At 37.4% G+C, this 24378-nt stretch overlaps 2 protein-coding genes across 2 annotated transcripts; one reads left to right on the forward strand and one right to left on the reverse strand.

Annotated features, from left to right (window-relative positions):
* The first annotated feature begins 7091 nt into the window (after nt 1-7091).
* On the forward strand, nt 7092-16886 carry LOC136207492 (nuclear envelope-associated protein 2-like). Its single transcript, XM_065998743.1, has 6 exons — nt 7092-7298; nt 9049-9365; nt 11657-11764; nt 13889-14350; nt 14638-14739; nt 16386-16886. Exons 2-6 carry the CDS (start codon nt 9177-9179, stop codon nt 16575-16577), a joined length of 1053 nt encoding a protein of 350 aa, XP_065854815.1. The 5' UTR covers nt 7092-7298; nt 9049-9176; the 3' UTR covers nt 16578-16886.
* Nucleotides 16887-20053: 3167 nt separating this feature from the next.
* On the reverse strand, nt 20054-22660 carry LOC136206406 (uncharacterized). Its single transcript, XM_065997439.1, has 4 exons — nt 22311-22660; nt 20892-22229; nt 20556-20796; nt 20054-20424 (listed from the first exon to the last, which is right to left on the reverse strand). Exons 1-4 carry the CDS (start codon nt 22381-22383, stop codon nt 20250-20252), a joined length of 1827 nt encoding a protein of 608 aa, XP_065853511.1. The 5' UTR covers nt 22384-22660; the 3' UTR covers nt 20054-20249.
* Nucleotides 22661-24378: the final 1718 nt, after the last annotated feature.

The following is a 24378-nucleotide window of genomic DNA, read 5'->3' on the forward strand; positions in this document are numbered from 1 at the left end:
GCACGAATGGCCGCCTACAAACAGAGGATCGCAGCCTATCATGACAGACACGTCAAGCTCGTGGATCTAAACCCGGGAGATCTAATGCTCCGGAAGGCCGACAAAATTAAATCCACGGAGGGCAAAGGAAAGTTGGGAATCACCTGGACGGGACCATACAAGATAGTCACCAAAATTGGACCCACCACTTTCAAGATCCAGGATATGGAGGAGAACACATTGCCACGAACGTGGAATATTCAGAACCTCCGCAAATATTTCACCAGAGAATAAAATGTAACCAAGGTCTTGAGTACTCTTTTTCCTTTAGTAAGGTTTTATCCCATGCGGTTTTTCTTATTAAAGGTTTTAATGAGGCTCACACATAAGACCAATTTGCTGTAATAAGGCGAATCGCCATTCAATAAAGAGAAAATTTTCATCTTGCAAATTCTTTCTTAAGTATTTTCTTGCAGCAATATAAATATTCCAGATTCAAAAAGGGGGAGGCAATAAACGCATTCCCATGGTAGAATAATGCCATCATGGCATAACTACCTTCTCTGTAAAGATAGGAGAACAATAATCTCATGGGCGGATCAATTTACCTCAAAGATAGGAAATAATTGATCACCGTCAGAGACAGAGTTAAAACATTTCTCAGACGTGAGATCTTTACACTCTCAAATACTCTTCCCAAAGAAGAGTTTCAAGACCTGGCGACGGATCGATTCACCTCAAAGATAGGAAGCAAATCGATCGCCTAAGGCAGCTTAACTTCCTCAAAAGGAATAAAAGCTTTAAAGCCTTTAAAAAAGGCTCACATTCCAAGGTACGACTGGCCACCTACCTTGAACCAGCAAAATAAAGTCTTAAATATAAAAATTTTACTTGCTAACCGATATAAAGCATATAAGGTTGAAATTAAAAAGCCAAAAGGCTTGCAAAAATTGTACTTAGTTACAATAAAGTCAAATGTTCACAACATTATCCTCTTGGGATCCTTTCTCAAGAGACACATCCTTCAAAGGGACCTCCTTCTCCACATCAACATCCCCACCTGAGGAGCCGCATCATTGATCTCTACAGCATCCGCCTTATCCCCTGCTTCCTTTGATGTCTCACTAAGGTCATCCGCATCCAGGTTGATGACGGGCTTGACTTCCTCATCTGATCCTTTCAACGCTTTCCGAACCTGGTCACGGATGAAGTCACATGGATTTGGCACTTTGTCGTATCTAAGGGCATCCTCAACCTCGGGGGACCACATACTCCGGATCTACAAAGTCAATCTCCAGGTAGGCGACTCTGATGTAGGCCATAATTAGCTCACCGTAATAGTACGCTCGGCTACCGGCCATAAGCTCCGTATTCATCAGGTCAGCTTTGTGATCCTCTGCGTCCTTCTCCATCTTCTCTTTCAGGTTACGGATCTCATCGTCCTTCTTCTGATTAAGTGCAATGGCAGCAGTCGCGTTAGCATTGGCCACCACTACCTCATTCTCCAGCCTCCGGATAGTAGCCTTATCCGCAACTCCCTGAAGAAGATCCGTCTCCATTGCACGCATATGAGCATAGGCCTGACAAGAGGAAAAAGACTGTTTAAGAAACAAAGTCTCCCTCATGGAGATCACTCTTTCATCCACAAATGTAAAACAAGAAGAGAAAATCTTACTGAAAGGAGATCCCTTTTCCCCATCTTAGCATGATCAGACCCCGAGAACTTAGTCTGGTTCTCGTGAACCTCTCCAAGTTGGCCAATGGCTTCATCCAAGTCATTCACAACTGCCTCGTTCCTCAGGGACCCCTTGGCACCATATTTGGAGAGCCAGTACTTCCCCAAGTTAGGTTTGACCACCTGTCCAATCGAAAGATCAGGACCTATAAAGCCAAGGAACAAGAAAAGTAAGATGGTCGTACATGCTCTTGGTTTGGACTCAGCCAGTCCATCCTAGGCTTCCCAGCTTTCAAGGCATCCGCCAACAATTTCTCTCCACCAGCAGCGGCTGATCTCCTCTTCTTACTAGGGGGATCCGCGGCACCCTCCAAAGGGCGTTTCTCATCCCTCTTACTGGGATCAGCCACCTGCGCATTTTTCTAGGCCTCCAACTCCTTCTGTTTTTTACGCTTCTCTATAAGGGCGCGACTGGCCTCAGACAAACCCCTGACAAGGGAACAACAAAATAATCAAGGTTCAAGGAAGAAACATAGGTACCTTCATCAAGTTGAGTAAACTTCACGTAAGTGATCTTATCCCCCACTCGGCGGACCAGGGGAATGTCATTCATCATGAATTCTAGAGCATCGGCGTATGTCTAAGCATCCGTTTTGATGCTCTTCATGAGATCCGCCACTTTCTCATCGCTATCAGTCAGTATACACAGGTCCCCAGCCATATGTTGAGGTTTAGCATTCCAATTCAACGGGAATCCCAGGGATTCGCTCTTTTCGATTTTGACAAAGAAAAACTTTTCGTCCCAGAGATGGACGTTCGACATCTTATCACTAAAAGGCGAATAACCTTTGAACTTGACAAAGGTGACAAAGGATTCGGTTTGACGCTTCGAAGGTTTATGAAGAGATCGGAAGACGCGGGGAGTACAGGTTACCCCCAGATTCGAAGCCAAAAAACAATCTAGAGCAATGTCCAACCAGCCATTTGGATGCAGCTGACAGACGGTAATTCCAAAGAACTCCAAAATATCCGCCATCATCTGGGGAAGGGGAAGACGGAATCCTCTCTCCACATGACTCCTATATACAGAAAGATATCCCCTAGGGGGACATGCGGGTCGCTGATGAGCAGCCGCCAAGTCGGTCTCATAATTTTTAATCCATAGATAGCGATTCGCCAAGTCAGCAAGATCCGCGACACTCATACGAGACGGAGTGATCTCCGCACGAGGCTTTTTTTTCTAATCGAAGTTGAAGGGGAAGCCTCCATTCCGGAAAAACTCCTAGGGTCTATCGTCGAAGCAATACGAGTTACCATGATGGAAGGGTCCTGAGTTTCAATTAAATGGGGGTGACAATTTCTATGCTCCCTCACCATATTATATAACTCCGAACAATCATAACTAGGGGTACTCTCGGACGAACTCGAGTTCTCGGAAGAAGACCAACTAAATGAGGGCTCAGAGGGGGTAGTCAAATCAAAGAGTTCAGAGGTAGAACTAGAGGAAGAACTCATAAAAACCCAGAAGACAGCTAAAACAGAACAAAGAGGGCAACTTACATAGAAAATCAGAAGCTTCAGAAAAATCTTGACGCAGGAAAAGCTCTAGAAAAACGCAAGCCGAAAATCAAAGGAACTTTAGTAAACAAGAAAGGAAGAGTTTGAAAAGGCACTGTCACTTATCTCGGGCGGAGTGTCCCCGACACCTGTCAATCGATGAATGGCCTGGGACAGAGCAGCTATCAATGCGCCGCCTATTGACGGCACGTTAGGAAGACTAAAAGCCCTAAAGGACTTTAGCGGCACTTTAAGGGGGGCTTTTGATAACATCCAGATATTATTTACGGGACCAAAAAGGTAATTAACCAAACGACCGCGTATTCAGACGACCAGGAAAGCTACGACGTATCGAGCAAGCCATCAAAGTGGCCGATCACATAGATTCCTTCGCACGCTATCCATAGTCAAACCTACGTGAGACTCACCATCATGCCTCGATCCTCCCGTCGAACGGTTGAGCCGATTCTCAATAAAAGCAACTAATAACCCATTAATGAGCTAACGGTCATACTTGAATAAGATCAGTAACCGCCATTAATGAGGCATTAATGGAGACTTTCTAGTTACTAGGAGTTATAACTACATGAGTATAAATAGCTTGCATCCCAAGCTATTGAGGTACACTTTACGCTCACCTTAAACCCTACTTTGTCATTACAGTTTACTCCTATTACTATTTACTGACTTTGGCATCGGAGCTTCCCCCCGTCGAACCCAACGACGCCCCCCGCAGGGAAGGATTCCGATCAAGAGTTCAGCACCAGTTATCATGCAAATAGAGTTTTCCGCCATAAAGTTTGTTCCATGGATCAAGCCATTGCTCCCCAAGGTAAGTGAACATAGCTTTTATGTCTTACCACAATGGAGTTATTTCAATACTTACCCACAAGTACAAGGGAATCAATATACTGCAACCGACGTCAACACTATCGGGTCCCTCCAAAGTGCAACATTTCCTATCCTTGAAACTAATCACAATCGGTAGTGGAAAGATTCATAGATAGAATAGATCCAGACATTGGGCTGGCGCATGTAGAGTAGACGGCGGAAATATGGATGCTAGGCCAATAAGTCAGTTCCATCTAAGAAGGATTCACCATTTTCTCAAGGGATCTGTAAACTGTAATTATGAAAAGAATAGGAGGTTCAAACCCCTACTTTGCCATATTACAAGCGTAAAGGACCAACTTACCCCCTTATTAAACTCCACAAAAGGGTACATTGCAGATTGCAACTAATATAACGTCGGCTTCAGGTCTCCACTACCTCATCAAGAGACAAATCCAATCACGTTTGGAAACAAAAGATAGAGCTTATTGAATGGAGAATACCTCGAATGGCGAAAAGAGCATATAGATAAAAACTATTGAATGGAGAATACCTCGAATGGAGAAAAGAGTGCATAGATAAAGCCTATTGAATGGCGAATACCTCGAATGACGAAAAGAGCGTATAGATAAAAACTATTGAATGACGAATACCTTGAATGACGAAAAAAACTTCTAGATAAAACCTAATGAATGACGAATACCTCGATTGTCACAAAGAACGCCTAGAAATTGCACAAAGAATGCATATTTGGCAAAAATAAAGCCCAACGTGGCACATGAAGAAAAAAAGCCGATGTGGCGAATAAAGAAAAAGCTCGTTGTGGCAAATGTCAAGTATGACGAATGAAGAAAAAAGCCCGATGTGGCGAATACTAAGAATGACAAATGAAAAGTGAAATACTTTGAAAATTGATGAAGCCTAGAATGACGAGTACAGAACGTATGCTAAAAAAAATCAATATAAATATAGGGTTGTGCACCTATTTATATCTTTGTATGGAAACTTAAAAAATGCAATGGCAAATGGAAAATAAATTTTTTGACAAAAACAAAGTAAATACACTTTGGAAAGTGAATAAATGCTAAAAAAGCAAGTGCATAAAGTGCCAAAACCCTAGAAAAGCAAATAAAACTTAAAATGGTGAACAAAGTCTAGAGTGGCAAATTGTCTAAAATGATGGTAGAACTACGTGGTTTTGATTCCCAAAAAGAATTGATGGGGTGCGTATATCAAAGCCCAAAAAGATTAGAATATTTTGACAACTCGAGAAGTGAGAGTTCTTTGAGTTATACTCCCGAGCGTTTTCATTAGCTTATGGAATGTAAGGAGTATGATGCTTAGAAAAGCAGGAAAGCTTAATGGTTTGTCACATTTCTATTGATCTGGGGGAATTATGTTTAACAGAAACGCATTAAAATGCGAGGAACATTTAGATGTTGGACAACCCTGAAAGGCTTTTTTCACTTTTAGGGGAGCCTTTTGATAACATCTGGATTTATTCCTTCTCGAAGGAGGAATACTGATAATTACATATGAATAATAGCAAACCGTTATTCATTCTAGAGGAATGATTAATGATAATTAATACAAGATTAATGGTGATTAATGCATGATTAATGCAAGGTTAATGACAATTAATAGAAGATTGTTGACAATTAAGCTTGATAACATACAGATCTATCCATAAGGCAAATGTGTAAAAACGTAGGAAGAGAAGGAACCTACATCACTATGTCAAACTACTTGGATCAAACCTTGGAAGATATGCCATCTAAGTAAGATACGATGGAAGTAGCTGGATAGCGAGATCCGGCAGCTGGAGTATACCTGCCAATCATATCTCATCTTGACAGTTTCAAGGAAAATCAAACGTCGCCTTTATATATTCTTTAAATGGTAATGAATATACTTAAATGACAATCAATAGCAATTAAAGAGGAGCAATGACATGACTGTTCAATTCGAACATCTTTAATGCTCAAAGGTTACAAAAGTGCATATAAGTATCATAACTTGGGTATGTTTCAGATATGTTGGCTAACTTCATTCCAACTATTAAATATCATACCGACTTTAATCATCGAAGTGTCCCCGACCGAGCCTAATGATACCTCACAGAAAAGGGATTCGATCAATTTTTTTTGACCAGTTATCAATTATTAACATTGAACCTTAGGTGAATAATAATAAGGGTGGACAAATTACACACGGCTCAATTACACAATACAAAATCCACATATAATTTTAGTGTTTCGGTTTAGCTTAGTAAGTAATGTGTCATTTTTCAATTGATACAAAATCAACATAATTTTTTTTTGGATTGGATTAGGATTTACATACTAATTCTAAAACGACACGAATATTTAAAATTATTGTTATATTCTCTTATGTTTTTGCATGTTACCTTTAATAAATATAATAAAATTACACTTATTACTTGCAACACAATTCGAACCTCCTATATTATTATAAACACATGATATTGGCGGACATTTTAGATGGTTAATATTAACATATTAATAAAAAACATAAAATACTTAAAAATAGTACTATATCATTCTTTATTTTTAAAAGTCGCCATTAACATATTACATAATAAAAATTACACGTGATCCGAAAACACGATATACAATTGACATTGATCCGATTATGACGCAAAAGTTTTTTAGTTGAGTTTAGGTTGACTTATTTTGACATTAATTAGAAATTGACACGATAATTACAACTGATTTAATTGAAATTTAATCTAAAGATTAACTATTTAATTTTAATTGAATTATTTTAAATTATCTTGTAAAAAACCCATAAAAAGGTCCATTTAAAGCCCAAAAACCCATCCATCAATATATCGACATTCACATCACACGGCCCAAAACCATCCACGTGTACAAATCACGATGATCCAGCTCAAATTTTTCACATTTGCCGCGCAGCAAGTCAAACAAGCGAATCCGAAATCCAGGTTCGGTATTTGTCAGTTCACAAACCCAAGGTTCGGACACTCCGAACCTAAACCTCACTATGTAATCCCTAAACCCGAACCTTGAACTCATATTCTCTCTCCTCTTGTCTGTTCTTAAGACAAAAAATGAATCCTCACTTCACACTATACCATAAATGACAAAAAATATAAAATATCAAAAATCAAAATCCCCTTTGATTTCTGATCTTGTCTGAGGCCCAAATCACCGCCGTCTGGTTTTTCCGGCCGGTGAAAGTTCTCACCTTTAGCTCCGCCGGCGTTTTTTAGAAGGTGCATATTCCTTTCTCTCTCTCTCTCTCTATATCTTTTATCTCTTTCTCTCTCTATCTTTTAGTTTTTTTTTTGGTTCTCTTTTAGCTGAAATCTTAAGCTGTTTTGGATATGGTGGGATCTCTTGAGTTTTGGTATTAGAATTGAAGGGTAATTTAGTCATTTTTAATTTAGCACGAATCGAAGTTTAGCTATCAACTCAGTGTCGTAGTTTGAAATATTTGATAAATTAACCTAGTTGCAATCTATTTCAAAACCTAAAACTTTATCAAATTTAATCTGATTTGTCAAATAGTATAATGATAGACTGTGAATTGATATCTAAACTTCGATTTGTACTAAATGAGATCATCTACTAGAATAAAAGGGCAATATAGTCATTTTTAATTTTACCCAAATCGAAGTTTAGATATCAATTCGGTACAAACCATAGATTTCAAACCCTAAAAATTTATCAAATTTGGACTAATTTGTCAAATATTATGATTATAATGAATCAATTGATATCTAAATTTCGATTTTTACTAAATTGAACCCGTCTCCCAACTGGGTAGGTTAGATTTATTATCATTAAGTCTAACGTTTACTAAATAATACAATTTCAATGTTTGTTCGGGTGCAATTTCGTGTTCTGATCACCCTTCAAACTCTGCCATCTTACCTATCCAATCAGACTTAAAATTGCACCGTATTTGAATGTTCGGTGTAATGTTTTGTACGTAAATGCTAAACCCGCTAGTTAATGATCATAGAAATTGAAAGAATGTCACCTTTTTGGGTGTTTTGATATGGGTTTTCTTTTTTCTTTTCTGGGTATTTTGAATTTTCTTTTGTTTTCCCGAGAAAATTAGTGTATAGAGTTGCTAGGGATCTTTTAGGGTTAAAGTTTGAATTTTTATGCAGACAGACAGAAGCATTATTTTTGTGATTTTCTCTCTCTACTACAACTGCACCCGTCACGCTTATTTAATTGATGAAAGTGACAGAACCTTTACGTGTTTGTCTTTATGCCATATAAAATAATGCATTTAATTATTTGAATTCTTATTTTTTAATTTTCTTCTACTTAATTTTGGGTTGCTTTTAATTCACATGAATTAGAAATCAAATCCTTCAACTTTAGATCTCATGATTATTTTTATATTTATTTATATTAATTTGTTGAATTAAGTGTCAAATTGGTCCTTAAAGTTGACAACAAAGTTCAATTTAATCCAATTCGAAGTTTAGCTATCAACTCGATTTTTAAGTTGGCAGATTTTGATAAACTGATCCGAATACAATAAGTTTTAATAGCAAAAGTTTATAGAATTTGGGTTAATTTGTCAAAATTTATCAACTTGGGAGCTGGGTTGATACCTAGACTTTGCTTTGGGCTAAATTGATCCTCATTGCCTAAGTTTGGGGGCGATTTTGACCTTTACTTCGTAATTTATTGTACATATTCTTTGAATTTGCACCGAAATGCCTAATAACCTTAAAAACTTTCAAAACGATCCTTTTATCCTCCCAATTTCTTAAATGTCATAATTATATTATGTGATCTATCTATATATTCTACGTGATTATATATATGTTATAAATGGAACAAAATGATAATTGTATCGAATGTGTCGTGTCAGTCAGTTGCATTTTAAAAGAACATTTTAAAAGTACATGGACTAGGGATGTAGTTAGGGATATATATATTGATTTATTTATTATTGGATGCCGTTTATATTAATTGCATTGCTGGTATTTTCACATGCAGATATCAAAGACCATAACTTTCACTTGAATTCCTCAATTAAAGGAGGACATAAAAGTTGGATTTTTTAGCGTTGACATTCATCTTTTCCTGATTTCATCTCCACCATTCGATCAGATTACTAAGTTCTGATGTCTGTTATAGAAAGACCATCTTCAAGTTCATCATCTTCTTCATCCTCATCATTGTTGAATGATTTAAATGAAAAGAAACAGAGTTTCAGAAAGAATGTTGTTTCATTAGCTTCAGAGTTAAAGGAAGTTCGGAGCCGGCTAGCATCTCAACAACAAACGTTGTCCAAAGAATCATTAACAAGACAGGTATGTCATTTCGGGATTCGGCTTGTTTTTGTCTCGTTTCGTGTCTAGCTGTTGCTGTTTATCGTTTGTTGTTGCCGTTAGTTATTTGATGTTTGTTGATGACAATGTTGCACGAAAACTCTTTGTCACTAGCATTTCCGAGTTTCGTGTCCATTTCCGTTTCCATTACTGTTTCCTAGCTATAAAAGGTGGCCGGTGCCCTACGCGTCCCTGCTAAGAGTAGGTCTGGGGAGGGGTCTCACCACAAGGATGTATTGGGGGCAAGACTTTTTTTTGGCAAGAGGCCGCTCCTAAGACTTGAACCTGTGACCTCTCGGTCACATGACAACAACGTTTACCGTTGCGCCAAGTATTGTTTCCTAGCTATAAAAGGGCGGTCCGGTGCACTACGCGTCCCCGCTAAGCAAGAAGGTCCGGGGAGGGGTCCCACCACAAGGGTGTACTAGGGGCAAGCCTTCCCCTGTCAATTTTTAACCTATGACCTCTCACTCACATGACAACAACGTTTACCATTGCGCCAAGGCTCGCCCTCTACCGTTTCCTAGTTATATTTAAAAAAAAAAGGTCTCCCGTTTCCGTGTGACATAGGTTGATGATGGTAGTAGCTAGTTGATATTATCTGATTTTCTGTTTAGTTATTGTTTGGTCTGATTCGAGTTGTGGTTGATTGACCTTTTTTGCTTGATACCTGTTGACCTGCGTCGGGGTGGGCTTACTGGGTACACTCCGAGACTAAAGTTAGTAGTAAGTAAGAGTGAGAAAGTGAAAGTTACCAGTAACGAGGAGAGAGAGATGATTACCTATTTATAAGCTCCGGTTATCTGAAAGTACTGTTTTGCCCGCGGTTTTATTTTTGGGTTTTCTTACTGAAATGTGCCCTTAGAAGCATAATCAGCCTTCGATTGGGATTAGTGCGGTTAGTCATTTGACGTTTGTTGATGATGCTAATAGCTAGTTGATGTTAGCTGATTTTTTGTCTAGAATAGTAATTGTTTGGTCTGATCCGAGTTCTGGTTGATTGACCTTTTTTGGTTTGATATTTGTTGACATGCGTCGGGGTGGGCCCCCTGGGTACACTCTGAGACTAAAGTTAGTAGTAAATAAGAGTGAGAAAGTGAAAGTTACCAATAATCAGGAGAGAGAAATGATTACCTATTTATAAGCTTTGGTTATATGAAAGTACCATTTTGCCCTTGGTCGTAGCGGTGGGCGGTTTTATTTTTTGGTTTTCTTACTGAAATGTGCCCTTAGAAGCGTAATGAACCTTCTATTGGGCTTAATGCGATTAGTTATTTGATGTTTGCTGATGATGCTAGTAGCTAAAGGATATTAGCTGATTTTCTTTCTAGAATAGTTATTGTTTTGTCTTATTCGAGTTCGGGATGATTGACCTATCTTGGCTTGATATCTGTTGACTTGTGTCGGGATGGGCTCCATGGATACACTCCGAGACTAAAGTTAGTAGTAAATAAGATTGAGAACGTGAAATTTACTAATAATCAGGAGAGAGGGATGATTACGTATTTATGAGCTTCGGTTATGTGAAAGTACCTTTTTGCCCCTGGTCATGGCGGTAATAAGAGCGAGAAAGTGAAAGTTACTAATAATCAAGAGAGAGGGATGCTTGCCTATTTATAAGCTTCAGTTATGTGAAAGTACCATTTTGCCCCTGTTGATGGGGGTGGGGCGGTTTCATTTCTAGGTTCTGGACTATTGACATGTCTTGGCTTGATATCTGTTGACCTGCGTCGGGATGGGCTCCATGGATACACTCTGATACTAAAATTAATAGTAAATAAAAGCAAGAAAGTGGAAGTTACTAATAATCAGGAGAGAGAGATGATTACCTATTTAAAAATGGCTTGATATCTTTGGACCTGCGTCGGGTGGGCCCCTGGATACACTCCGAGACTAAAGTTAGTAATAAATTAGGGTAAGAAAGTGAAAGTTACTAGTAATGTGGAGAGAAAGATGATTACCTATTTATAAGCTTCGGTTATGTGAAAGTACCGATTTGCCCCTAGTCATGGCGGTGGGGGGCAGTTACTTTTTTTAGTTTTCTTACTGAAACATGGCCTTAGAAGCGTAATGGGCTTAATCCGAAACAGTTATTAATAGTTTTTCTTAATCCTTCTAACCAAATTCACTTGCTCAGTCACAGACCGGATGAAAATTAATGTCTTTTATATATATTGTTTGGAGTAAAACATGAAAATAACTTATTTTCTATCCGAAATCGTTATTAGCCGTCGTTTTTCAATCCTAACGAAACACCTTATTTTGATTCACAGGAAGCTGAGAATAGGGCAAAAACTATGGAAGATCAGATTTGTACATTGGAGAAGAGATTGGAGGAGAGAAATGTTCAGCTTCAAGCTTCTGCTTCTGCTGCTGAAAAGGTCCCATTTTTCATATTTCTTGATCTAAATCCTGCTTTTGATTGATAATTTGAAATTGAAAAATAAGCATTCCGAAGCCCTTGATTTTTTCGATTTTTGTTGATTAAGTCTCTAATCTTTCTGTTTAACACATGGAGTCCTAGTGATTAGGGAAATTTGCATTTTTAACGGTTCGAAAACAGTTTTTTTTAGGGATAAGGTGTTAAATTTCAGCCATATCTTCGAAAATTGTGCAATTTTACTTCTAACTATGGCCGCCAAGAGCAATTTTACCCTATGACAAATGAGGTCAATTAATTCATCAAACTGTCTTCTCGGTTATGAATCTTGCCATCTACACTTCACATTTACATCATTTTATGACCCATTAGTAACATATCATAAACATATGGTTAGACGTGAAAAAAATAAAAAAATATATACTGTGTTTTGTATGAGCTGGACAAAAAAAGTCAAATATTTCACCGAATTTATAAATATTAACCTCCTCGCCAATTATATTATTATATCACAAAAAATATAAAATCTTTTTTTAGAATCAATTGATATGCAATTGGTGCGGCATAAGTAACACAATATGTGTACTTTATAATAATGTCTGAAATTGACCCAACTTGCCAATGTTAAGGGTAAAATTGCTCTTGGTTGCCGATGTTAGGGGTAAAATCACACAATTTTAAACATTGAGGGTAAAATTGCTCCAAGCTGTAAATGTTATGGTCATCTTTGCATACCTTATCTTTTTTTTTTTATGTGTGACGTGGCTATAGAGAAGCTGTAAAAACTTTATTTTGGATTCGGTAAAAGATTAAATACAATTTCAGATGCAAATGAACTCTTTTAACTGAATTAGATGTTTACAACTAACTAATTTAGCGAGTAAGAGTTCAATCTGTTTTATTGTAAATTGTAATTGGTCGAGAGCTCAATGTGTTAAATTGAAAGATCGGAGGCTTAATCAACAAAAATAAAAAGATTATGGACTTTTTTATTTGTCATGAGACAACATCAATTTCGGATGTTAATGTTGTCTTTTCTAAATCTTATTATATGATTTCATGTATCTTATCCTTACGTTTGCCATAAAAATGTTTTGGCTTTTATTATATGTTTTATATGGCGGAGCCCATAAGAGGAAAGGGCTTGAGTGTTTCATTTATTACATTTTTGCCCTTTATTTGGAAAATAGCATCTTCAATCCTTGATCTTTTCAATTTAACACATTCTACCCCTGCTTACCAAATTAATTAGTCGTGAACATGAAATTTAGTTAAACAAGTATTACTCATTTCATCGCCATACGAAATTACACTGTTTACAGTTTGATAAAAGTTTTTTACAGTTTCTTTATACCACATCAAACATTTAAAAAACTGCTTTCGTTACTTTAAAAATACAAATTTCACATTTAATAACCGAATTTTATGTTCCAAGCTGACTTTTTTTGGTCAACAGAGACCTAATATGTACAATTATAATTGATCGAGAGCTCAGTGTGTCATACTAAAAGATCGGGACTTAATCATAAAAAAGCTAAATTTACTAATTTGGGAAGAAAAATTTAGAGTTTTTTTAGGGCTTAATACGTATGTTGTACTTGTACTTGGCCCAAAATTTCAAATGCACCCCGAACTTTCGAAAGTTCCAAATGACCCCTATTCTTGTCCAGTTGGATTCAATAACACCCGATCCAATAGTATTTAATAACCCCAAGATTTCAACTGCCCCGTGAATTTTCAAAAGTTTCTAATTATTTGTCTATTTGGCATTTTTTTTAGTTCATCCTTTTAGAGTAATCGAATTTATTACAGACAAAAAGCGCGAAAAAAGTAGTTTATTTGCTTAATTGGAATGGCTATAATTACAAATTATGCCTTCTTATTGGAATGATTAGTAGTGATGATTGTGTCTTGATAGCGAAGACTTTCTACAGTGGCCCCGAACTAAACTAATCCGGGAACATTCAGATGATGCCACATCAACTGAACGGTCCCGGACCAGTTTGGTCCGAGACCATTCCAGAATTATAACATACTTTATTTTTCGAAGTTTTCACTTGTAATTGTCATTTTCAAATTTCTCTACCGCTTATTGTTCCGATACTGATTCTTAAATTGATAACAGTACCTCAGCGAGTTAGACGGAATTCGGACACAGCTTAACGCTACTCAAGCAACAGCAGATGCAAGTGCTGCATCAGCTCAATCAGCTCAACTTCAATGTTTAACTCTGATTAAGGAATTAGACGTGAAAACTAGCTCGTTAAAGGAGCACGAGGATCGTGTGACCAGGCTCGGAGAGCAATTAGACAATCTGCAGAAACATCTTCAGACAAGGGAATCTTCTCAGAAGCAACTTAAAGATGAAGTTCTTAGAATTGAGCAAGACATCATGCAAGCCCTTGCGAAGGCCGGAGCTAGCAAAGATTGTGAACTGAGGAAGTTATTAGATGAGGTTTCGCCGAAAAATGTTGAGAAGATGAATAGACTTTTGGTTGTTAAAGACGAAGAAATAGCGAAATTGAAAGACGAGATAAGAATTATGTCTGCTCACTGGAAGCTCAAGACTCAAGATCTCGAATCACAGGTGAATACGTTTTCGACGGACACAACGCCCTTGTTAATTGAATCGTGTGACACTAGCAATATGACTCCCCTAATGTGTTGCTAGTCCGCCTCTCGCCAATGCTAAACAATGTGCTAATCAGTACACTTGCTTAGCATTGGCGAGAGGCGGACTAGCAACACGTTAGGGGAGTTGTATTGCCAGTGTCGCGCGGTCCAATTGACACGGGGATTGTGTCCGCGACAAGTATCACGGAACTTATTTGTGTTAAGGAGCTAATTTACGATGTATTACGTGTCCATCAACAGTTAGAAAAGCAGCGGCGAGCTGGTCAGGAGCTGAAAAAGAGGGTGTTGAAGTTGGAATTTTGTCTTCAAGACTCTCGTTCTCAGACACGAAAACTTCAGAGGGTAAATGTTTATATCTTCGCACTATTCTTTCCAAGCCGAATTGGCAGATTACTGTTTAATTTATTCATGGATAGGGGTGGCAGTTCGTGTGAGTGGGTTGTGTTCGTATCATGTCAATTATCGGTTTAGACTCAAATGAGTCAACCTTAACCTAACCGAATAAATTCCATGTCATAATCGTATCAACCCAATTTGGTCCGCATTGTTTTCGTGTCATCTTTGTGGGTCATATGTAATTTTACTGGTTCTAGTCCGTTTATATTATGTTGGATTCGTGTAATGTGTTTACTATATCACTTGTAATTTTACAAGTACATGTAAAAATAAGGATGGTTCGAGTCTAGGGGTGGCAACTGGATGGGGCGGGGGTGCATTCTCTACTCTGCCCCCCAACACTTGTAGAGATGGATTCGGGAAATCCCCATTAAAGTTTTGGGAATTTTATCACCCCTATCCCCATATTTTTTTTTTATTATTATTAATTAAAACGAATAAAATTTCTGGTTTTAAACTACTATTGGTCTATAATGTACCCGGTCTCCGTCCCCATCCCCACTATTTTTTAGATTCGCTTTCTCCGTTTTTTAATGTTTTTATAATGTCACATGTAATTTTACAAGTACATGTATAACTATGGGAGGTTCAAGTCTACGGGTGGTAACTGGGCGGGGCGGGGATACATTCTCCACTTCCCTCAGACGGGTTCGGGAAAATCCCCATTTAAAAGTTTTGGAATTTTTTTCCCCATCCCAATAATTCTTTAACTGAGACAAACATGTGGAAATATATTCGGGGACGGGGCGGGGATAGTACCCCTTGCCCCATCCCCGTTTTAGCTTTCGAGGATAAAATGTACCCGGTCTCTGTCCCCATCCCCAACTATTTTTGAGATTCTCTTTCTCCATTGGTTCGGATCCCCACGAATAATGAGGATTCCCCACCCCATTGCCACCTCTATCTGTGTCGTGTTCATGGGTGATAACTGTAATTTTTTGGCTTAATACATCATTTGCTCCTCAATAGCCCCCTGAACTTGCATAAAATGTTCAGTTAGCCCCCTGAACTTGCGTAAAATGTAATCAATTGATCATTCAGTTGCAAAAAATAGTAAGTTAAATGCGGAAAATGTATTCCACGTGTCTTAAAATGTTATTACATAATTTAAGAATAGAGTAAAAATGAAGTTATTACTTGCTTAACTATAAATCTTGTATTCTTTAATATTACAACAACAATACCCCTGATCTTGATTGTTTTACTTTTTTTTAAGACGCGTGCAATACATTTTCCGCATTTAACTTACTTTTTTGCAACCGAGTAATCAATTAATTACATTTTATACAAGTTCAGGGGGCTAACTGAACATTTTATGCAAGTTCACAGAGCTATCGCGACACTTTGAAAGTTAAGGGGGTCAATCAAGCTTTTTGGACAAGTTCGGGGGGCAAATAATGTATTAAGCCTAATTTTTTTATCTATCAAGCTTACATTTTAAAACACGACAATACATAATATTCATGTCAATTTCGAGTTAACATATCAATCCTAGCACGATTTGACTAAACTTTGTGTTGGGTTCGTATCGTGTAGTTGAGTCGAGTACGCAATAGCCGTGTTCTTAAAGGTTGTCTATTTTTGTGTAACAGATGGGAGAAAGAAGAGATAAAGTTATGAAAGAACTGATAGAACAATTAGCAGCAGCAAGGGAACAATCTGCTGCAGCAGTGTCTACCATTGAGAAGCAGCACCAGCAGCAGCAAAACTTTTGGGAAGGTTCTAGTTTCCAGATTGTACTTACCATGTCAATGTTGGTCTTGGTGGTCTTTTCTAAGAGATGAAATAAATCTATAAAATCTGTATAAAGTTAGTTCAGTTTAGTAGTGTTAGTTTTCCTTCAGATGTAGTCGTTGGTCGGGTCCATAGTGCGCGTTTGATGCACAGGAGAATTTTGTAGAACGGTGTTCGGACGTGGCTGATAGAGTATTGGTTTATGTTCAGCTATATTTTCGGAAGTAGGAGTTGTAGGAATGTAGTAGAATATACCCATGACTCTTTAAGTTTTAGTGGTATTAATATGATGACTCGTGAACTTTGAAACCGTATATAAAACTTCATGAATTTTGGTATATGCTCGCGTAAAATTTCGAACAACTGTTGACTATGTGAAATATCACCTTTTTTTATTAACATGATGACTCAAGGAGTATGATTTACCGGTATTTTATGTGGCAATGTATTGATACTCGTCATTTGACTTTTATGAACAATATCCAGATGTAGTAATCAGTCGGGTCCATATATTTTCGGAATATAGTAGAATACACCCATGACTCTTCAATTTTAGTGCTATTAACATGATGATGATTTGTGAACTTTGAAACCGTATATAAAACTTGATGAACTTTGACATATACTTGCATAAAAGTTCGAACAACCGTTGACCATGTGAAATGTTATTTTTTTATTAACATGATGATGCAAGGAGTATGATTTACCGGCATTTTCTGCAGAAATCACTGGTCATTTGACTTTTATATTGGTATGTGATAAAGTTTGAGAGGTTTTTATGTTCGGTAGTGAAGATTGGGAGTCATAATGTTAGTTATCTCAAAGTTGAGAAGTTGCGTGTGTGTTTTGTTTTGCTCTAGCGGAATATAAGGAAGGAATCCTCACCACGACACTAGTTGGTTGACTGATGACTTGAGGAAGTCTCGGCTTGGTGGTATACGGAGACATTAGTCTAGTCCAAGTTTGTTCCCGTGACACAAAAGTGATCTACTATGTTACTAGAATTTATAGTTGAATCTATGCTCGAAATTCTAAAGCTTCAGAAGTTGACAGACAGATTTAGTTTAGCTCAGGTAGAAGTTTAAGTATCAATTTTGTCCTAAATTTAGCAATATTTGACAACTTAGTCCAAATATAATCAATTTCAACACTTAAAAACTGTATCTGCTAACTTTAGGGACCAAATTGACCCTTATTTCGATTTTTAGATATATTAGGCATTATATTCATTTGTGTCGGAGATTAATATAAGATCTATGATTGGGTCTTAACTATTAGCTCGAGCTTTTAGTTCAATGGTTCCATGACATGGTATCAGAGCCTCTAGGACCAAACGGTCGAGGGTTCGAGTCCCGGCAACCTCATTAATTTGTGGAATTAAAACACATGGCGGGATGGGCCTGTGTTGTGCACGCTGCAAGCCCAAGGGGCATTTGCGTGTGGGGGTGTGTCGGAGATTAATATAAGATCTATGATTGGGCCTTAACTATTAGCTCGAGCTTTTAGTTCAATCGGTTCCATGACAATTTGGCTCCTCCAAATTAAAGCTTCAAAGTTAATTAGGACTTTAAACTATCAAAATTATTAAATTGTGTTGGTTCAAAATGCGTTTGGAGAAAAAAAATTGAAACTATTCAATTGAATGATTTTCGATGAGGTTCAGATGATTTTTATTTAGAATGAATAATTTTTTCTTAATTTACGAACTTGATTGATAATTTTAATAATTTAACGTCCTACTTATTGAAATCATAGTTTGAACAGGTCAATGGGGGTATTATACCGATTGATGAAGGTGTAGTGAAAGACAAGAAGAAACATGCAATTATGAGAAAATCAAATTGAATGATTTTGTTTTTTTACAGTGGGAATTCAGCCTGTCAAAGTAACAGACACACAGACATGTGACTCAAGCAAATCTGAACATGTGATTTTATTGTTATGGAATCTCTCTTGACTTTTTGACTAATTCCAGGACAGATTTTTTAAAGCCGTTATGAAAATGAATGGCTGGAGCAGTTTTACATGTAAAGTACAACTTAACATGTGAAAAGGGTTTTTGACTAAAGTTAGAACCTGATTTCACATAAAATGAAGAATCTCAAACATGTTACTGTGTAGTTTTTGGTACGAGAATACGATTAACAAAGTTTTAACACGGTCTTGATACGATAATACGATTTACAGAAACAAACTGATAAAATTATTACAGAATTTGATACAACGTCAATTGTAAGATAAAGGGTTATACTTTAATGAGATGTGTCGATTTTTTATACAAGTGACAACACAATTTATAGAAATAAATAATCCGACTAATATATGATCAGTTTCGTTCATATGGGCACTGTTTAACCGCGTAAATTTAGTCATTCATCGTTATATCTAGGCGGATTAAATATAAATCTTAAGATGTTTTTAATTCTCACCTTAGAGTTTTAATCTGACTAAATCTAACAGTGAATGACCAAATTTATGTGGATAGCCTAAATTGTTATGACACCATAACCCGAATTGTCACTCATACGTTTAACTTGGTTCTCTGGATTAATTCCTTTAATAAGTTGATTGCCAATTTAGTTCAGATTTTGTGTTAAATAATCTAAAAGGCATAATACATCCTTCTGAATTTGTCTAAAAAATCCGATTGAGCTCTGAATTTATAAATTGTCTTGTTAGCTCCTTATCTTGCTTAAACTGACATGTTTTTATCTCTAAACACGCGTGATAGAATGAGAGAAAATTTGGAAAAATTATAATGTATATCACTTTACACAAGTTAAAATATAGGCATAATACCCATTTGGCTCCCTAAACTAAAACTTTAAAGTCAATTAAGACCTTAAACTATTAAAATCATGAATCAGGTCCCTAAACTAACCAAAAATCATCAATTGAGTCCCTATTCTAAACAAAATTCATCAATTGAGACCTCATAGAATATCATTCTGTTTAACCGTTTCAAACCTTCTTCCCCAAACCCATTTTGAACCAACACAAATATTATTACAGTTTATATCAAATAGTCACAGTTTCTGATTTTAGGATAGAATGAGGACTCAATTGATAATTTTTACTTAGTTCAGGGACCTGAGATGATTTTGATAGAGTCCTAATTGATTTTGAAGCTTTAGTTTGGGTACCTAAATGGGTGTAATACCCAAAATATATATTACTTTATGCAAATTCAGGAGACTAATTGATTTCTATAAGAAAGTTTAAGGGACCAATAAGCTAACACGATAAAATACATACAAGACTTAGCGTTTTATTTCTCACATTCAAAAGCACGACTAACACGGTTACGCTAATTTGTCAAATATTACCAAATTTAGAGCCGAGTTGACATCTAAAATTCGATTTGAGCTAAACTGATCCCGCCCCTCAACTGTAGGCGTCATTTCGACCCCTAATCCCGAGCCAAATGATTCTTTATCAGACCGTAATCTAATCTGCCATTTCAAGACTTTTTTGCAAGTAATAATATCATTTAACTGGATCAACCAAGAACAAAATACAGAATACAGGTACTAAACTAACTTTTCCAAAATTTACAGGACCAAAATTGCTACTACTCAATCTAATAAACTTTTTACCTTAAGAAGCAATAAACATCTTTACATTCTCAGCAACCTCTCCTACCTACGAGTCTCGGCAACTCTGGTCCGCTGTTGAAGCGTGAGACGGATTCGAACGTGTACATGAAGACAATATTCTTCATTCTACATGTCAAGGATCATCGTTCGTGCAAAGAAGAACGCTACTATAATGATGCAACTGAAAAGTGGTTGCAGCGCAACCGTCTTTGATGTCGATGAGCTTAATCCGGGAGGCGTTGCGAACCCGAAATCCGTACTGGGGCTGCTCGAGTTTAACACTGACGGTGGTGTCACATTTCTGTAGAAAAACAAAGAGCATATGTCATTAATCGTATCATGTAAGAAATTGCAATCAGTCATCCGTTTTATGGGACGAGGTAATCCGGTTTTAGTATTAAATTCATGAAAGTACTTGACTGAACAGCTTACCCCGACGGATCTCCGGTAATAGGAGTTGACGGTGTTGTTGTAGGATTGGTAATTGGAGTTGTAGGATTCGTGGTTATCGGTGTTGTTGTGGGATTCGTGGGGTTCGTGGTTGATGGTGTTGTTGAAGGATTTGTAGTTGGAGTTGTTGGTGGCGGCAACGATGTAGATGGCGGAGACGGTGGTGACGTTGACGTTGATGTCGACGATGATGATGATAACGGAAAAATGCAGGAACCGGTACCTGTTGCATTGTTATAGTTAGAGATTATAAAACAGTTTCAGTGCGACAAGTGAATAGGAACACCCTAAAAACGAAAACACGAAAAGATAACTTACTTGGATTCGTAGAGACTAAACTGGCTGCGCCTCCGAAATCACAGCTGGTCGCAACAGGATTCTTCTGATAATAGCTATTAAACGCAAACGAGGCATGGTTTAAGAGAGTATTCGGGTTATAACAGTTACCGCCTTGCTGAATCTGCGAACAATCCGCTCCACCCATTCCACACGCGTAATCCAGCCCGGATTGAACCACAGATTCCGTAGCTCCCGTCTTGGCAACACACCAGCTCTGCCCTGCAACAACAGGGGCATTTGTTGTTGTTGGTGCAGGAGGTGCCACGGGATTAGTAACCGGAACATTCCCCGGCTGCGGTGAGGGAAAAGTTGTAACGGGGTTCGTTATCGGTTGTCCGCCAGGAACCGGAGTAGTCACGGGGTTGGTGATTGGAGCAGGCGGATTAACAGAAGGATTTGTAGGGGGGACTATAACAGGAGTTGTAGAGGGGATTGGCAAAGGAGTGGAAGCCGGAACATTCGGTGTTATAGTGACCGGATTTGTAGCCGGAACCGTGACAATGTTCGGTGTAGGACTATCATCCGGGGGAATTGTGACGGAATCACGTGAAACGGTCACCGAATTCTTCAATTCTCGACGAAACGAAGGAAAGATTTGTTCATGTTCTCTCTTTTGCTCCTTATCTGCAACACTTTCTAACTCTACGTAAAATCCGACTATCCTACCGGAAACCGGACTATTCGCTACAGATTTCAACAACCTATCTCCGAATTCAACTACATTTTCGGTCTGATCGAAAACGGACTTCACTGTCATAACTATGTCAACATCACAAAGCTTTGATTTCATCAAAGAATCAAAATTCCCAACTTTCACACCATGATCATCAAAACCCCCTTCTACAATAACAAACGACATCGTTTTTCTGATAAACCCTAAAACCCTAAACAGATCAATTTCATCATTTCTACCCAAATTCTCCAAGAACTCCATAGAAAACGCTACTGAAACCCTAATTTCATAAGTACGAACAGAAGAATGAATCAATTTCATGAAATTCAAAAGCTTGGATAAATCAAAATCAAAATCACTACACTTCAATGTGATGCTTTTGATGTTCAAGGTAACAACATGAGATTTCAGCCATGAAATTGCAGATGATTTCGAAGCTATGAAATCGTTAATTAGGTTTTCATTCAAGTAAAGATCAACAGACACACCAGAGTTTGATAATTCGCTTAAAACCCTAAAATCTGAAACGAAAACTCGAATTCGAGATCTAGAAACCTTGTTTAGCTCAAGAAACGAGAGGGTTTTTGTAATTGATGAAGCTGAGATGCTCTCTCTAGCATCAATGGAGAATCCCAATTCAGTTCCTGCAAATTAGAAAGAAAAAACACATCAAGATTGAATCTTTTTCTGTTTTTTTGAAGATTCAAGGGGGAAAAAGTGCTTACCAGAAGAGTAGAGTGTGAGGAGGAAGAAGAAGAGGGAGAAGAGGGAGAGAGAAAGAGAAGGTGTTGTGGCCATTTTAATGGTGGAAGTGTTTTTAGGAAGAGAAGCCAAATGGATTTTTGATGAGATTCATGGAATGGTGGAGCTTAAAAGAGAATGTTGTAGGGAATAAAAAGAAGAAGACATTGGAGGGGGGTTAGAGAGAGAAAGTGATAAAAGGGGGGAGGAGAGAGAGAGAAGAGAAAGTGGAAGAGAGGATAAATTTTGATATTAAGAGAAAGAAAAGATGTTTGCTTTGGGACGAAGGATTGATGTGTTTGGTTGGATGGAATTTTTGTTGTTGTTGTTCTTCTTTACAGTACAAAGAAAGAATCATCCATTACTGTTTTTCTTTTCTTTCTTTATTGGTAAAGTTTCAATCTTGGCTCGGAACTTTCAAAAGTTTCAAACGAACCCTCAATTCTTATCGAATTGCATTCAATAATGCTCTATTTCTTAATAGAATTTATTAGAGGAAGAAAATGGAAGACGCGCTGAATGCAATTGGACAAGAATTAGGGGTCATCAGGGGCGGATACAAGGGGGCCTGGTGGGGCCAATCCCCCGGCTGCCGGAACCACCCCTATTATGGATGGTTTTCGGTCTTCCGGTTATTGGAACTACCCTGATTATGGTTGGTTTTGGTCCCTCATTTTCGACAAACTAAGGGTCCGTTTATTTTACTTACTGTTTGCTGTTGGAAAAAGTTTTCCAAAAAGCAGAATTCCTATCCTTTTGTAAAATGCTACTTTTCATGTGTAAAAAACAAACAGGATGTCACCTAAAACTTTTTATTTTGAAGTGAAAAAGCAAAGAGAAGTATGAAAATGAGCAACCAAATACTCTCTAAGGTTCAAAATGGTTAATTAACTCATTGAGTTTGTATTTAATTACAAAATCCAACTTGATTAATATAAGATATACGATAAATTGCTCTGAGTTTGTTCAAAATGACACAATCTTACTTTTATAGTTCAAATCTAGCTTAATTTTGAGAAGTTTTACATTGCCACATAAAAACTGGTTTTGCACCACTTGGATGATAACACGTATATATAAGAAAAAAAATTGAGCAAATTCGATTTAGCAATTTTTTTTACGCACATGTGTCCCCAAATGGATTAATTGTGTATTCTCCACTAGGGGTCATTGAATGGAATCAGACAAGAATGATGGGTTATTGAATGAAATTAGATAAAAAAAAAAATATAAGTTCATTTGAAACTTTTAAAAGATCAAAGGGCAACTGAAGTTTTGATCTGAGTACATGAGACAACATATGATTTTAAGTCTTGATGAGAAGTTGAGATCCAAATATTCCATTGAGTTCCCCTACAGTACATGCATTGGGAGCAGCCGATATACTTCGATGGTCAAGTTAGTATTCAACATAAAAAGAAAGTAATAAAGAGAGGATGAATACAGAGAAAAAGAGGGACATAATTCCTTATTTATAAGCTTTGCTCGTGGGTGGGTGCAAACGTCTTTGCTGCCCTTTGTTGGGATCAACGCGCGATAGTCAGCTCTAGACGCGTATGACTGCGAGGAGTCGCCAACCCTTGCTAATGGGCTTAATTCTCTACTGGGAAGCTGCCTGTGACCTTTCAGAGCCTAGATATTTCACCAAGTCTCATTAAGCCACTGTTTACATTAGAAACATTTAATTCAGTTAAAAATATGCTATTCATTCCATCTATGGTTTAAAATAAAGTTATTACAAATTTTCTATGGCCACATTACGTATATTAAAAACTACTTTCAAATTGTGAAAAATACAAGTTTTAAATGTAAGTAAAATGAATAATATTCTGTTAATCAAGTTTTATCGGGAGCTTAATGCGATAAAAAAGGAAAAATACCAATGGCTTAATATAGCCCATAGAAGATTCAGAACACAAAAAGCTGAAAGATTAAGGGGGTAAGGATGCTTTTTGGCATCTTTATTTAGGGTTTTCTTTATCTTTTAGAAAGAATAGATAAAAGCAGAAGTCTTTCTAAGACAAGTTGTGGATTCTCACTTCTCTCTGATGT

Source organism: Euphorbia lathyris, chromosome 9 (genome assembly GCF_963576675.1).
Source record: "Euphorbia lathyris chromosome 9, ddEupLath1.1, whole genome shotgun sequence".
In the NCBI taxonomy this organism is placed as follows: Eukaryota; Viridiplantae; Streptophyta; class Magnoliopsida; order Malpighiales; family Euphorbiaceae; genus Euphorbia; species Euphorbia lathyris.

Excerpts from the sequence above, each read along its gene's own strand:
- LOC136207492 (XM_065998743.1), top strand. The coding sequence starts at position 9,177 with ATGTCTGTTATAGAAAGACCATCTTCAAGTTCATCATCTTCTTCATCC. Across the intron at positions 14,351-14,637 it reads CTCAAGATCTCGAATCACAG|TTAGAAAAGCAGCGGCGAGC; the intron begins GTGAATACGTTT and ends GTCCATCAACAG. Across the intron at positions 14,740-16,385 it reads AGACACGAAAACTTCAGAGG|ATGGGAGAAAGAAGAGATAA; the intron begins GTAAATGTTTAT and ends TTTGTGTAACAG.
- LOC136206406 (XM_065997439.1), bottom strand. The coding sequence starts at position 22,383 with ATGGCCACAACACCTTCTCTTTCTCTCTCCCTCTTCTCCCTCTTCTTC. Across the intron at positions 20,797-20,891 it reads TTTAGTCTCTACGAATCCAA|GTACCGGTTCCTGCATTTTT; the intron begins GTAAGTTATCTT and ends ACAATGCAACAG. Across the intron at positions 20,425-20,555 it reads ATTACCGGAGATCCGTCGGG|AAATGTGACACCACCGTCAG; the intron begins GTAAGCTGTTCA and ends GTTTTTCTACAG.